This window comes from Cricetulus griseus, chromosome 6 (genome assembly GCF_003668045.3).
Source record: "Cricetulus griseus strain 17A/GY chromosome 6, alternate assembly CriGri-PICRH-1.0, whole genome shotgun sequence".
In the NCBI taxonomy this organism is placed as follows: Eukaryota; Metazoa; Chordata; class Mammalia; order Rodentia; family Cricetidae; genus Cricetulus; species Cricetulus griseus.
In genome coordinates this window covers 59,709,867-59,724,212 of record NC_048599.1, presented here as the reverse complement: position 1 = coordinate 59,724,212, position 14,346 = coordinate 59,709,867, and the positions used below count along the sequence as shown (strand labels likewise).

The 14,346-nt window shown below is 51.1% G+C and overlaps 1 protein-coding gene across 2 annotated transcripts; it reads left to right on the top strand.

Moving 5' to 3' along the window:
- Positions 1 to 41: 41 nt before the first annotated feature.
- Positions 42 to 14,071, top strand: Phgr1 (proline, histidine and glycine rich 1). 2 transcript variants are annotated; one of them, XM_035446134.1, is made up of 5 exons: positions 361 to 1,746; positions 1,826 to 1,850; positions 10,608 to 10,655; positions 11,688 to 11,695; positions 13,611 to 14,071. In XM_035446134.1, the coding sequence occupies exons 1-5, from the start codon at positions 1,720 to 1,722 to the stop codon at positions 13,938 to 13,940; spliced, it is 438 nt and encodes a 145-aa protein (XP_035302025.1). In that variant the 5' UTR covers positions 361 to 1,719; the 3' UTR covers positions 13,941 to 14,071. The 2 variants fall into 2 exon arrangements, 1 of the variants encoding a protein (XP_035302025.1); XR_004770435.1 differs by lacking the exons at positions 10,608 to 10,655; positions 11,688 to 11,695; positions 13,611 to 14,071 and adding an exon at positions 3,431 to 3,910 and having other exon boundaries at positions 42 to 1,850.
- The last annotated feature ends 275 nt before the right edge of the window (positions 14,072 to 14,346 follow it).

The window sequence follows — 14,346 nt, the reverse complement described above, 5'->3', positions numbered from 1 at the left end:
CTCCCAGCCAGGAACGCCTGGCCGCCACCCCCACCCTTCCACTCTCAAGAGGACCAGGGCACCAGCAGCCAGCTAGTCTCATCCAACACCTTTCCCTGCCCTGCCTCAGTGTCCACACACAGGAAGCCTAGGCACCCAGGGCCCACCTTCACCTGTGGTCCTTAGCCCCAGTAAGACCCCTGCCTGTATTTGCCTGCAAACAAAATGAGTGCACAGCATGGTCCTTCATCCCCCCAACCCCCAGTAGTAGCAAAAGGCAAGGGATGCAGACTCCACCCCTTGAGGGCCCCGCCTCTGCTTTCCTGCTGGCCGTCCAGTGAGGTCCAGTGAGCGTAGGTTTAAGTCATTAGGTAAGAGTGAGAAACCCTCCTTCCAGGCCACCATTTGTTCCCTGAGGTAGAACATGGTTTTCTCTGTACTCCAAGCATAGCTACTCCTGGAGGCCTAACTCTCTGGGTCTCCAGCCCCTTTACTATGCTGAGATGGGCCTTTCTCTGGGGTCCTTAACATTTCCACTCAGAGCAGTCAACAGCCTTCTTCCTGTGGGATCCTCTCACAGGGTCCTTCTCTGCCTGGCACTCTAGGGATGACCCTTCCAGACCCTCTGACCCCACGAAAGGACACAGGCCCCTTCCCCAGTAGTCTTCACACAGCTGAGGCCAGTCTCTCAGCCCAGGGGTGCCTAGGTCAGCTTTATGAGGTCCTGAATTCCAGGCCTTGAAATGAGGATCACAAACTCTGGCATTTCCTGTGTCCCCAACAGACCAGGCCTCAGCTCTTATACCCCACCAGCATCTACCTTCTCTGTATTCTCTTGCCACTGTCCTCAGCCCCTTTGCTGTCCAGGCTTTCACCCCTGGCCCCTCACCCCATCTCTGCAGCCCCAGAGTTCCCATCCTGTTTGCAAATGCCACTGTGTACCCTCCTCCCTTCCTGCCGGATGTTCCCACTGAGTCAGACTGTACTTTCCCAGCAACAGTGACGCACCCTAGCTCCTAGCTCCTAGATCGCTCCCTCTCTGTCTCCCTCCCCTCTTTGTCTACACACACACACACACACACACACACACACACACTCCACACGCACATGTGCCCGCACATGTCTCTTCCTCTCTCCCACCTTCTCTGCACACTGCACCCTGCCCCCCAAATACTGCTGAGTTCAGCCCTACCCCACAGGTCTCTAGAAGTCTCAAGCTTCCCATTATACCTGGCCCCTGCTATGCTTCATTCAGCAAGGAAGTCCCCAGAGCCCAGTCCTAGAAAGAAAGAGACCTAACGCTGTCTACTCCTTTTGCAAGTTTAGTCCCTTGACCAGGTTCAGGGAGGGGGGATGTGGATAGACTACAGAGATAAGGCAGGGTCTTTATCCCTCTCAGCTCCTGCTCCTGGCCAGGTTCAGGAGGCACCCACAGAAATCTGGCTACCCTAAAGAGAGGATGACCCAGACCCCTGGAAGGACTGCAGGAAGATATCCTGAATGTAGAAACAAAATCTTCCCAGCTATCTGGCTGAAGAGCCATGTGCCCAGAACAAACCTACAGTCAAGACCAAACCCACAGTTGCTCACCATGAACTTTCAAGTGTCACTCACACAGGTTGTCATACTTTTGAGCAACCCTCCACATTCGTTCTTCTACCACTTTCTCCACAACCCACCATTTGCCTGTCTGCTCTCACAAATGCCCTGAGACTCCCCAAGGCCTGGCCTGGGGCCACCATGCCGCAGAACCTCATTGCCCGCAGGGTGAGTATGTGAGTATGGAAATAGCCAGCACCCTGTGGGCACCCTGTGTACAGGCTGTGATTGCCTTTCTGTCCACTAGAATGCACACACGCCGAAGAGGGCAGGTGAGTGGCAAAGGATCCTGGGGTGGGCATGGGGGCATAGGAAGTTGGGCTTCCAGGCAGGAGGATTTCCAGTCTGGTATTCCCAAACATGTTTTTTTTTACTCTGAGTCACCACTAGGGGGCAGAAGCATTCCAAAAGCTTGGCTACGGGTGGGGGAGGGGCGACCCCTCTTTCTCTCTATCATCTCCCAAGTCTAGCTCAACCCCACCTTCTAGCTTCATTAGACTAGACAGACTATCCTGTGGTAGAAGGTTTATTTTATTGAGGAGGAAGCAGGCCCAGAGAGATGTCACCTCTTGGGATGTCACAACTGTTAGTGCTGCAGACAATACAAAATTCCAGGGCGGTGGCTTTGCTGTCCTGGGCAGGCCTCCTTGCCTCTTTTCACAGTTGCCCCACCAAAGCTAATTTGATTGAGACTCCTCTCTATACTCTCCCTTTCTCCTACTAAGCTTGGGAGGGGTGACCTTGCTTGGGCTTGGATCATTGCTCTTCTATGGTGGCTCCCCACCTTCCCAGGCCACTTGCCAACTCAGGTGGCAGCCACACCCTCAGGGCCTACATCATATGAACCTTATTAGTGACATCTGGAAAAATACAGCCAACTAAAAGAACAAGATGGCTGTAAGTCCAAGCTTCTCTCTGGGAGAAACAGGGAGATCTGCCCAGGAGAAAAGGCCTAAGAAGTCCACCAAGGAGGCAATGACGCTCAGGCCCTTCTCCCCACTTCTGAGTGGCTGCCCCCGTGGGCATCTGGCTGGTGAAGTACAGTTCTTGGGCCCTTGCCCTACTCCAGGCCTTGGTCTAGGAGGAGGCAGATGGGATGGTGGGTTCCGGTCTCCTCCCTCCTTAGAGGCAGTGTCCCTTATCTCTTCTATAAAACAATATAGCTATCCCTCAGTGAGTCATACGATGATAGCATCCAAATATCTAGCAACATCCATATTTGGAATGATGTGTGGCTCAGAGAAAGGTTCAAGCAATTTTCTTCTTGCCTCAGGTAACTTCATGGTAGTCATCTGCTCCCATGGCCTTTAAGGAGTGCCCAAGGCTGCCTTGCCCTGTCCTAGGGACCTGAGCACATGGCTGTTATGTAAGATATTTGTAAAGTGCTAGGGATGTCCTGAGGTACCCCTTTAGCATCCTTTCTGGACCTCTTTTCCTGTCCCCTGCCCAACAGATCAAAGCCAGGCTTCTGCACCAGGCAGAAGTCCTCTGTGTCTGCTCCCCTTGCCAGGCCCCAGATTGTGCCTTCTCTCCACACCAGGGCAGGAGCTTCTGGAAGCAGAACCTGTCCCCGATCTTCCTGCAGATCCCAGCTGGCTGGCTGAGGCTCCCATCCCTGCATTCAGGAAAGGCTCTTCTTTGTTGGGGCTGAGTCCTTAGAGGTCACTGGTGGGGAAATATCAAAGAAGAGGACAGGCAGGGGTGGGCTGCATACGGCCTAGATACTAGATAGGCTACCCTCCAGATGGAAGGAGAGGGCCACTCAAAGCACATCCCTTTTCGGCATGACCCACCCCCAACCCACTTCTACTGTGGACATTCCTGTCTCATGGAATGCTGTCCTGACTCCTAGGCCTGGAAGGGAGACCTCAGAGTGCTTGAAGAAGGACTGGAGGGACTTGTCCTGATCAGGCTCCAAAATCTGGGCCCCACCTTACCAAAAGCACACACGCCACAGCAGGGTGACGTATGGAGGAAGCATGTGACCTGCCTGAGATTCTCTGTTTTCCAACACCCCAGGCTGCAGTGCCCATTCTGAGGACACACCCAGTCTGTGTGTTCCTCAGTTTCAATCCTAACCGTGGGAGGTGAACCCTGGGGGGGGGACTGAATTCCTGGGGACTCCTTGGGTTGGGGCTCTGTTCTTTGTGACAGGGAGACAGACTCAGTTTTTCCCCAAAACCCTGCATTTCCTACCTAATGCCACCCTTGGAAGAGGCTGAGTGCTGCCTTCATCAGGATCTGCCCATCACATGCTATTGGCAAGATATCTACTAAGGGCTCTCTCTCTCTCTCTCTCTCTCTCTCTCTCTCTCTCTCTGTGTGTGTGTGTGTGTGTGTGTGTTGTGTGTGTGTGTGTGTGTGTATCTGTCTGTCTGTCTGTCTGTCTGTCTGTCTGTCTGTCTGTCTGTCTGTCTATGTAGCCCTTCTGGAGATTGCTCTGTAGACCAAGCTGGCTGGCCTCAAACTCAGAGATCCGCCTGCCTCTGGCTCCCTGGTGCTGGGATTATAGGTGTGTCAACAGTGGCCTTTACTAACAAGAGGGTGTCAAATTAGGAAGGTAGCAGCCAGACTGGGTAGGTCACTAGAGGGCAGCCTGAGAGATGAGGAAGTCAGGGAACTCACTGAAGTTTCCAAAGCAGGGCTGGTAAGGCCAAGTGACAGTCTAGGAAGCTGAAGCCGGAGGGTCTAAGACGGGTCAGTTGAGGCAATTGGGATGGGCATCTCAAAGCAATATCCAGACACCAGAGCATGGTGCCTGGGCCTGGCAGGGGAAGGAGTGTGTGGGAAAGTCTTAGGGGAACCAAGAGCCACTGTGGACACAGAGCCAGGAGAGTCATGAAGTCTCAAGCCAGGAGTCCTCATGGAAGCGGGAAGCAGAAAGAGCTAGCCTATATGTTGCATTCCTCACAAGGGCCTGGAACAAGAGGTAGAGGCTCAGGGACAGAAGCTGAAAAACCATCTTGGGCTACACGGGCTCTACCAACCTTGAGGCTCACTGCCTCAGGCTGGGGTGTGGGTCAGGCCACACCTGGTGGGAATAGCTGGGTCTGGCACAGTTTTGAAGGGTGACAAGGACAGAAGCCATGAGCAGGCTGAAATGGGTAGGAGCTGGGGACTGGATAGCATGGGGAGAAACCTTCGTTGGACTTGAGGCTTCCAGGCAGGAGAGAGGAACCAGGTGAGAAAGCACATGTCAAAAGGTCAGGTTTAGGATCCTGTGGTCACAACACTAGTTGCTGAGAAGAAGTTGGCAACCTGAAGGGTGGAGGGAGGGACAGGGTGACTGGTTGTCTCTATTTGCCCATATCTGTCCCTGTTTTAGTACAGGGTCCTCGGCTAGGAATATATGTTCATCCCACTGAATGTTCCAACAAAGGAGATGGGAACAGCAAGGCGTCCCTCAGGAGCAACCATGCAATGTTCTGAGGGACACAAAAGTCAAAAGTCAAAGGTGATGATGTGTGTTACTATTCAGGCATTTGTACTGGCCTGCCCTTGGGGTTCTGACAGAATGCGCCCTCAGGGGCTGCCACTAAGAGCACCACCTGTGCCTATTCACCATGCTCCCTTTTAAAGGGGCCCTACCCACCTCCCATGTCCCTCTCTCTTTCTCTCCCTATCTCTCTCTGTCCCTGGAGATCCATCTCCCTCCTCCCCTCTCCCCTTTTTACAATCCTTTTTCCCTAATGGAAAAAAACAAAACAACACAAAACAAAAACCCTTCACTTGAACTCTGTTGCATGGTGTCTTGCTCTCTCCAGGTGCTTTTTTTTTTTTTTTATTACAACAATGTGTCCAGCAGCCAGATGCCCAGTGTGAAGCAGGGGGCGGAGTAACGGGGTTAGAGAGTCAAACAGGCCAGGGATGCTTACACTCTACAGTAACACATTGTACCCACAGCTTATGCTTGCTGAGTCTCACACCCCTGACATCATTTGATCTCCTCAAGTTCTGAAATCCGTGAATGAGCCTGGTGTTATTGGCATCTCTAAGGAGGTCAAGGTCAGGGACCTGATTAATGTCTCCGTGGGTGAGGCCTTCTCCCTGCTCTCCAGCACATCCTGAGCCACTAAGGCTAATAGCCCTTCAGCACTTTCTCCAGCCCAGCACTTTATCCTGGGTGGGCCACCTTTATCAGCACAGCCACCAAACCAAGGCGCCAGGATACACATGTAACCGGCTGCTGAGCAGGCCAGGGAGCAGAGTGACTTGGCTAGCTCTCTTAGCAAATATTGGAAGGTCACAGAGAAGGTCAGTGTTCTGCTTTGGGGAGACTATTATATGTCCCCAGTCAGCCCAGAGACCCCATGTGCTGTTCCCCTCCCCCAACGCCCCAGGAGACTCCCCAACACGTCTTCTTTTTCCTGATCCTGTTCCTCTTTCCAGCTTCTCACCACAGACATGCCTTCCACCTTCCACCAGGTTACCTCTCCGGGGATTTCTGGCAGGAAGTTGTCCTCTGTCAACCAAGCCTTAAACAGAGTATCATGAGAACATTTACTCTGTAAGGCACAGCGCTGAAGGGTGGAGGGGATACACGTGTGACCGGGGCTCTCAGGATTGTGGAGGGTAAGAAGCAACAGACACTCTGCTGTGGATTCTCCAATGTGCCCATCACGGCTCTGGCAGCCTCCTTGTTGCCTCAAGGTCTCCGGCCTTACCTTCTCCATCTATCCCATCAAGACAAAGTCTAGCTCCTCTTTGAAAGCCCTCAGCACCTCCACTTTGGCCTGCCCTATCCCAGGCTAGTGACTCAGAGCTTGACTCCAGAGAAAGCAGGCACTGAGGCCCCAAAGCTGGAGCCCAGAGCACTGCTGTCACCTCCTTCCTGGGGAGGTCTACAAGGACACAAGACTTTTTTTTCAGCCTCCTGCCCAAGGCTGGCAGGGAAGTAGATGTAGTATCAGTGTCCCTTAGAGAGAATAGGACTCCGGGAAGAGGAGGGGTGATAACACAGGGGGTGGTGGGCATAGGAATACCATCTGTTCCCCGTGGACTGTAACGTGGGAGCCTCACAGACAGACACCACACCTTTGCAAACCTCTTCTGGGGCTCTGCCTGTCTGCTGCCTCTGCCCTGGCTCACTCTCCTCAGAATGGCAAGGAATGTACACAAAGCTCCCCGCCTACTTATAAACCAAAGTCCTCTGCACAGACGTTTCCAAAGCAGGCTGGAGTGTTTTGTTTTTGTTTTTTTTTTAGAAGCGCCTTCCTGAAAGGAAGATGGTTCTACCTAAGAAAAGCCCAGGCTCTAGATTCAGGCAGCCCCTGATTAGGACTGCTGCACACTGGCAAATCTCTTAATACCTCTGAACCTGGGTCCTTTTTGAATCTGTCAAAGAAGGGAAGATAAAGCCGGGTGTGGTGTGCATGCCTCTAATTCCAACACTCCAGAGATGGAGGCAGAGGATCAGAAATTCTCAGCTATGAGAGACTAAGTCTACACACACACACACACACACACACACACACACACACACACACACACACACCAAAACCAGGTTAGGTGTGGTGATATACACCTGCAATCCCAGTACTGAGGAGGCAGAGGCAAAGGACCAAGAATTCCAGTTTATCCTCTGCTCTACGTTCGAGGCTAGCCTGGGTTACTTGAGACCCTGTCTCAAAAGCTGAGGCCCCACCTCTAAAAGAGGTGAGAATGAGTCAGGAGAGCCGGCTTAGTGATTAGGAGCACTTGTTCTTGAAGAAAAGCCAGGTTCCACTCCCCGCACCCACATGGTGACTCACAACCATGAGTCACCGGGGGATCCAACAGGCATGTATGTGAGATAGCTACATGCATGCAAGCAAAACATTCACACACATGAAGCAAAATATATAATACATCTAAACCATGCAAGCAAAACATTCACACACATGAAGCAAAATAAATAATACATCTAAACACAATTTTTAAAAAATTAAAAAGAGGGGTAAGGGTAACACCTCCTAGAGGGGAGGTCTGGAAAGATGGCTCAGAAATTAAGAACACTGTCTGGTCTTCCAAATGACCAGAGTTCAATTCCCAGAACCCACATGACAGCTGATAACCATGTGTAACTCCAGTTCCAGAGGATCCAACTCCTTCTTCTGGCCTCCAAGAGCACTAAGCATTCAGTTAGTGCACAGACACATATATAAGCAAAATACCCATAATGCAATGCTTTATTTATATAATATATAATATAAAATAACAATACCAATTAGGATATATATATATCCAGCTGGAGCTGATCTGAGCTCCCTGATGCTGCAGGAGATCCTCATCGGCAGGTGCCTCCCACCATACTATTGATATGAGGAAAACTCAGCCTGTCCCTCAATATTTTCATCTTGTTTTCTGAGGTTGACTATGGTACTTTTTATTTTACAACTCTAACTGAGCTCAAACTGACATGCCATAAACCATGCATATTTGAGTTGTGCAAGTTGTTTTGCTATGGGTATACTTCTTGAAGCCATACACCAACTCTTTCATTTCCTTCTCTGGTGTTCCCTCCACTCTGGCATTCTTCACTGCTCACTGGCCTGCTTTCCTCATCAGTTTTCTAGGTTCTTTATCCTTTGTTTGTTTGTTTTTTTGCTTCACTTTGTTTTGTTTTTCAAGACAGGGTTTCTCTGTTTAACAATCCTGGCTATCCTGGAACTAGCTCTGCAGACCAGGCTGGTCTTGAACTGTCTCTGTCTGTCTCTGCCTTCTGAGTGCTGCGATTAAAGGCGTGCACCACCACTGCCCATCCATATAAACTTTTTAAAAAGTAATAAAAAGAATTTCATTCGCTGAATTTACTAGGCTCTTACTAATGCCACGAGTCATCAATGGTCAAGTGACTGAGGGAGTCACTGTGTCCCTGAATCTGAGGCATGTAGAGGTCAGTGGGAATAAATAAAAAGCATTAGAAGAAAGGATCCCAGAAGGTAGTGGCTCCCGGTCTGCTTGAGAGAGCATACAAAGCAAATCTCTGTGGTATATACATGTGCTGGGGTGGCAGTACCAGCAGCCTACAAATGCAGAGCAAGCCGGCAGTCTGGGTTCATCCTTTCTGCCCCATCCTGATCTCTTTCCCACTGCCCCCTTTTCTGTGTTTAATTTCTGTTTCCTGTCAAGCTTTCTGGACAATTTAAGAACTCATCTGGGCCATGGAATGCAAGGCAAAAATGTGCTTAGGGTCATTTTTTTCCTCTCCCACCTGCTGGGAGGAGGTGATGGCCCTGACCTTGATTCTGGCTCTGAGAATGCTCCCCACTCTCCTCCTCTGCTCCACACCACCCCACCCCATCCTATTTCCTAGTGCTCTTTGCCCAGGTAGATATTAGCCCATCCCTCCTCATTCCCTGAACCTTCTACTCTAGACGCTCCCAGAGCATATGACCTGACCCAGCCCAACCCTCTCTTATACAAATACTCCCCTGGGGGAGACAGTTTCAGTCTTCCTGTCCCCGACTCTTCACTCTCAGGTAAGGACCTGGCCCTGCTTGCAGAGGGTGTAAAGGGAGAGGGCTCTATGAGAGTGGATGGGGGCCTGTGCGGTCCTCGTCTCTCTGGGTATGTGTCTGTGCATTGAACTGGTTGGTGCCTGTGCCTCTGGGTCTTTGTGAGGATGTCTGCAGGTGTTGGTCTGTTTCTAAAGGATTGTATGTCTGTGACAGGTGGTTGTGTATTTGTATGCATGTCTGTCTACCTGCCCTCCCCACCTTCCAGGCTGGACCCTGTATCACCACTCTGCAGGAATTAGAAGTGACATGCTAGGTAGAGGGCTCACCTGAGAGTTGCAGACTTGCATGCTAAGTCCCTTCTAGAACAGACAATCCCTGTTTCCCAGTGGCTAGGCCTGAATGGCAAAGACATTCCAAGGACTGTCTTTTCTCTTGCTTTTGATTCAAGTCTTGATTGAACCAAGGGTTTCCTTTACCTCACCTCACACCCCCACGTCCAGCCTCATGAGACTCTGCCAAGCTCATCATTAGTCAAGGGTAAAGAGTAGGGAGCAACCTGGGCTGAAGAGATGGCTTAGCAGTTAAAACCACTGGCTGCTGTTCCAGAAAACCTGGGTTCAATTCCCAGCACCCACAAGACAGGTGTCTCACAGCCACATGTAACTCCAGTTTCTGGGTATCTGGCATCCTCCTCTGGCATCTGTGGGCACCGCATAAACATGGTGCCCAGATGTAAGTCCAGGCAAAACATTCATACACATTAAAAAAATAAAAATAAAAGAGTAGCAAGTGGGAAAGACTATGATCATAATTTGGGACTGATTTCGACTGAACATACAAAAGCCAATAAGAATGAATGGTGGGACTGGGGTGAGGCTTAGTGGTAAAGAGCCTGCATTCCAAGTACAAGGCTCTACATTTGATCTGCAGCTCTAGGTCTTTTGTATTAGAGGTGTGTGTGTGTGTGTGTGTGTGTGTGTGTGTGTGTGTGTGAACCTCTGTGCTCACATGCTCAGTCACCATATGAGTTCAGGGAGCCTTGATACCTTTAGTCTTCAAGTGCCTTCTGTCATAGGTACTTTGACATTGGTCCATTCTGGGCTTGTTGACTGTGATTTGCATGCCAGGCCCCAAAAGATGAGGCTAGACCTCCACAATTCCACATGATGAGAGCTTGTCAGTGAATGACAAATTGACTCAGATCTTAAACCTCCCACCCTCTCCCAGTCTGCATGGGAAGAGGCAGTAATAAGCAGTGAGGACCATGGAAGGCTCTCCATTTATCTGTGAGGCAAGAACAAAGTTCTTAAGGTCTCCGGGGTCCCCAGAAGCCCATACTCATCAGTCTGTTCTACCCTCCCATCTCTAGGTACACTGACCTCTCCAAGCCTCTGTACCCCATCTCTATGCCATGTGTTTATACAGAGACCTACATAGGGAGGATACCATGACCAGGGCACATGGCAGGCATCCCTTTCATCTTGTGAAGGAATTATGTGTGTGCAGCCCTAGGAGGGAAGAAGATAAGAGATTAGAAGGGGGGGCGTCGGCTAGATCACTGCAAACTAAAACTTTCTCTGTTAACCACAGGTGTTGTGTGTGTCTCTTCCTGTTCTTGCTCCATAAAGATGGATCCAGGTAAGTGGTATGGCTGGGAGGCTAGGAGGTAGAAGAGGAAAGAGACAAGGAAGGCAAGTGGGGAGGGCAGAGGCAGGCAGACAGCCATCTCTACTGAATGCCAGGTGTGCTTGCATATGTGCGTGTGCAGGGTTTGTATGCCAAAGAACGTGTTACAGTCTAAGAAACAGGTATGCACATCCTTCATCTCACTAGCTCTGCAACCTCAGAAGAAAGTCAGGCAGGTTCCTCTCCCAGGGTACACATGAGGCCCAGGGAGGTCAGCATTATGCTCAAGGTGAGGTCATGAAAGGCACTGCCAGGTCTGGGACCCAGAGCCCAGAGCCACTGGCTCGCCTCAAAAACTGCAAAAGAACTAGAACTCCCACCATAGGTTACCTTTTAGGACACCCAGTACCACACAGGTGGTTTCGGTAGAATGAGCTGTTATGTCCACAGTGGGGATCTCTGTGCCCCAGTGATGTGGAATTCCCTCCGTATAGAAAGGCAGAGTGAAGCAAGAGAGATTTCCAAGCAGCGGACAGCACAACAAAGGCCCCAGAGCCAAGACCAGAAGGTTATGACCAGGATATAAGCAGAAGCCAACACACAGCTCTGAGGGGCTGTAACTGGCATGTACAGGAATGAACAGGGGAGACAGCCTGGGGTCGAGATGGAGATGGACAAGGGAGAACTGGGCTTCCACCACAAGAGAATGCCTCCCGGATGCCCTGGAATTTGACCAAGGTTAGGATGGCAGACCACTGGCAGTGTGGACAGAAGCCTAACCTCCTACCTGGCCCAATGCCACCCAGGGGATTCAGCCAGCTTTTGAGCCCACAGGGATGCACAAGTGAGCCTTGTATTGACTTTCAATATGACTCCGCTGTTAGTGGATGAACGAAGGAAAGTTTGCTGGGCCAGTGGCCAGGTCTGAGGAGCCTGGTTAGGGGTGGGGTGGGGGCACAAAACTAGCATCAAGGAGAAGGCAGGTTGTCCCCTTCAGAACCAAAAGACTGAAGCTGCTGTTTCTTCTCCCCTTCTCTCCAACAGGTCACAAGGTAAGAACATTCTCTAGACTTCTTCCCTTTGCGCCCCCCCAAACCCTGGCTATTTCTTTCAGGTCCACCTCATTCTTAAACCAGTGCTTCTGCTAAATGAAGTCAGGAAGACTCAGGCACAAGCCTGGGAAGGGCGGGGTACTGCTGTAGTCACCCACCCCCTGCCAAGGGCAACCTTCTCCTTGGCAGTCTCTCCTCTGTTTTCCCATCTGTCTCTCCCCTTTCCTCACTTCCCTCCCCTGGCCCCACAGCTCATCTTCTCTCCTGCTGCTTCTCAGCCTGTTCTGTGCTTCCCTGGCTGGAGGGCTGGCTTGCTCCCAAGCCCCAGCCACACTTCAGGGCTCCACGGACAGGCTTCTGCTAGGGAAGGAAAGACTTAGAGGCTGCCTGCTCGCCCGCCACCTCCCCCTCCCATCCAGCACCAGCCAAGCTCCCTGTTCTGGACCTGTGGCCGCCATAGACGAGAGGAGAATGGTGGGACGTGGCTGCTTCCTGAGGCAGGGACTGCTGTAACCGGGAAGCCCCAATTCTAGAAAACATCTTCCCCCACCTGTTCTCTGTCTACTCAAACCCCTGGGAGGTCAAAGCAGAGTTGGGAGCCATCCTACTCCCAGAGTAGAGGCCTAACCCCATCTCTACCACACTGGGCTCAGACCCAGTGCCCGAGCACAGGTTAAATGGTTTCTCTTGGGCCTATCACAAGAAACCAACCCTCCTGGTCTCCAGCCAAGGAAGAAGGTTAAACAATACTTTCCCAGGCCTCTTGAGTCTCAGAAGTGGACATGTAACTTTACTTTCTCTTCTTCCTGACTGGGTCTGGCAGCTGTTCGGAGGCATTGTAGGCTCATACCCAGGCAGCGTGTGCATGCGTCTGTGTGCATATGTGTACATATTTATGTACCTACCCAGGGGAATATACCCAGACACAGCATTTTGTTGTGGTTTTGTTTTGTTTCTCACAGGGCTGGGTTTGCAGTTTCTGGACAAATTCTTTACCATTGAGCTCCATATCCAGACACAACTTTAAGACTGTATTTATCTTTTGTTTATTTGTTTGTTTATTATTATTGTTTAAGAAAGTGTCTCACCACATAGCTTTGACTGGCCCAGAGCTCCCTATGTAGACTAGGCTGGCCTTGAACTCACAGAGATCCACTAGTCTCTGCCTCTTGAGTGCTAGGATTAAAGGTATGCACCACCACACTTGGCCAGAAAAAGAAATTTAAGATAGGGCCTCATTCTATATAGACATACAGGCACTGGCTGGCCTGAAACCCACTATTTAGATCAGACTAATCTCAAACTCACAGAGATCTGTCTGCCTCTGCCTCCGTAGAGGGTTAAAGCCATGAGCCACCACACTCTGCAGCCATAGCTATTGTATACACATTTAACACACTTCCTAGCTACACACAAACACATCCTTGATTTCTGCCTCCTACCTTTGACCTGCCACATCTCTTCTCAGAGCCTGGATTTCTCCCTACCTAGTTTTCAGGAAACCCCCCCCCCAGCCTCCCCAGCTTCACCTTTGCTCTTAAACATATCAAGGTACCATTTCTAAAAAGGCAGAACTTGTAGCCATTCTGCTAGGGGCCCAGAGCCAGGGAAGGCGTCTATGAGATAATTTTGCTTCTTACAAATAAATAACTCAAGGACCAGTGAAAGAGGTCACTGCTTTGCAGAATAAACCAGCGACAACTAGACATCTCCCTTTTCCTTGACCATTGCTTAAGGGACTTTACTGCAAAAGGAGCAGGGCCAGGAGCAGTCTGTTGCCACCCAACTTCCCATCACAACCTCTTGCTGATGTTTGGGAACCCTGAGTCCCTTGAAGAGGGGAGGTAAAGAGGAGCTGACTGCAGCCATCGACACTGGCTTTGAACTCTGACATTTCCCTTTTGGCTTTCCACAGGGTCATTGCCATCCTCATGGAGGGCCACCCCCTGGTCATGGTCCAGGACACTGTCCTGGGAAACACCACCCTCCAGGACACTGTGGCCCACCCCCTGCCCATGGCCCAGGACACTGTGGGCCTCCCCCTGCCCATGGACCAGTACACTGTGGGCCTCCCCCTGCCCATGGACCAGGGCACTGTGGGCCTCCCCCTGCCCATGGACCAGGGCACTGTGGGCCTCCCCCTGCCCATGGACCAGGGCACTGTGGGCCTCCCCCTGCCCATGGACCAGGGCACTGTGGGCCTCCCCCTGCCCATGGACCAGGGCACTGTGGTCCACATCACTGAGGAATCAGAAGAAAAGAGGACACAGGATGAGGAGTCTGCATAGAACCCTCAGCTGAACCAGCCCCCAGCTCTAAACCAGAATTTTCCCTTTCAAATAAATAGCCTCTTAGAGGCCATGTTTGCTCTCCCCAGAGACTGTCTTTCTTCACATTCAACCTGGCACTCAAGGCCCAGTTCTACCTAAGTTGTGAAAACTGGATGTCCGTCTTGGCATTCCCAGAAGCTTGACTTGATGGTGGCCACAGCATAGGGCTGCTTAAGACTATTGCTCTGAGGGGACAGCTCCCTATTGTCAGGCGGCACACATTCTCACCATTTCCTGAAGAAACACACTGAACCTCCCAACCTCCTTTTGCTGCAGTCCCCTAGTTCTCACTCCAGGTGAGATGTGCTCCCTCTCTTTCAT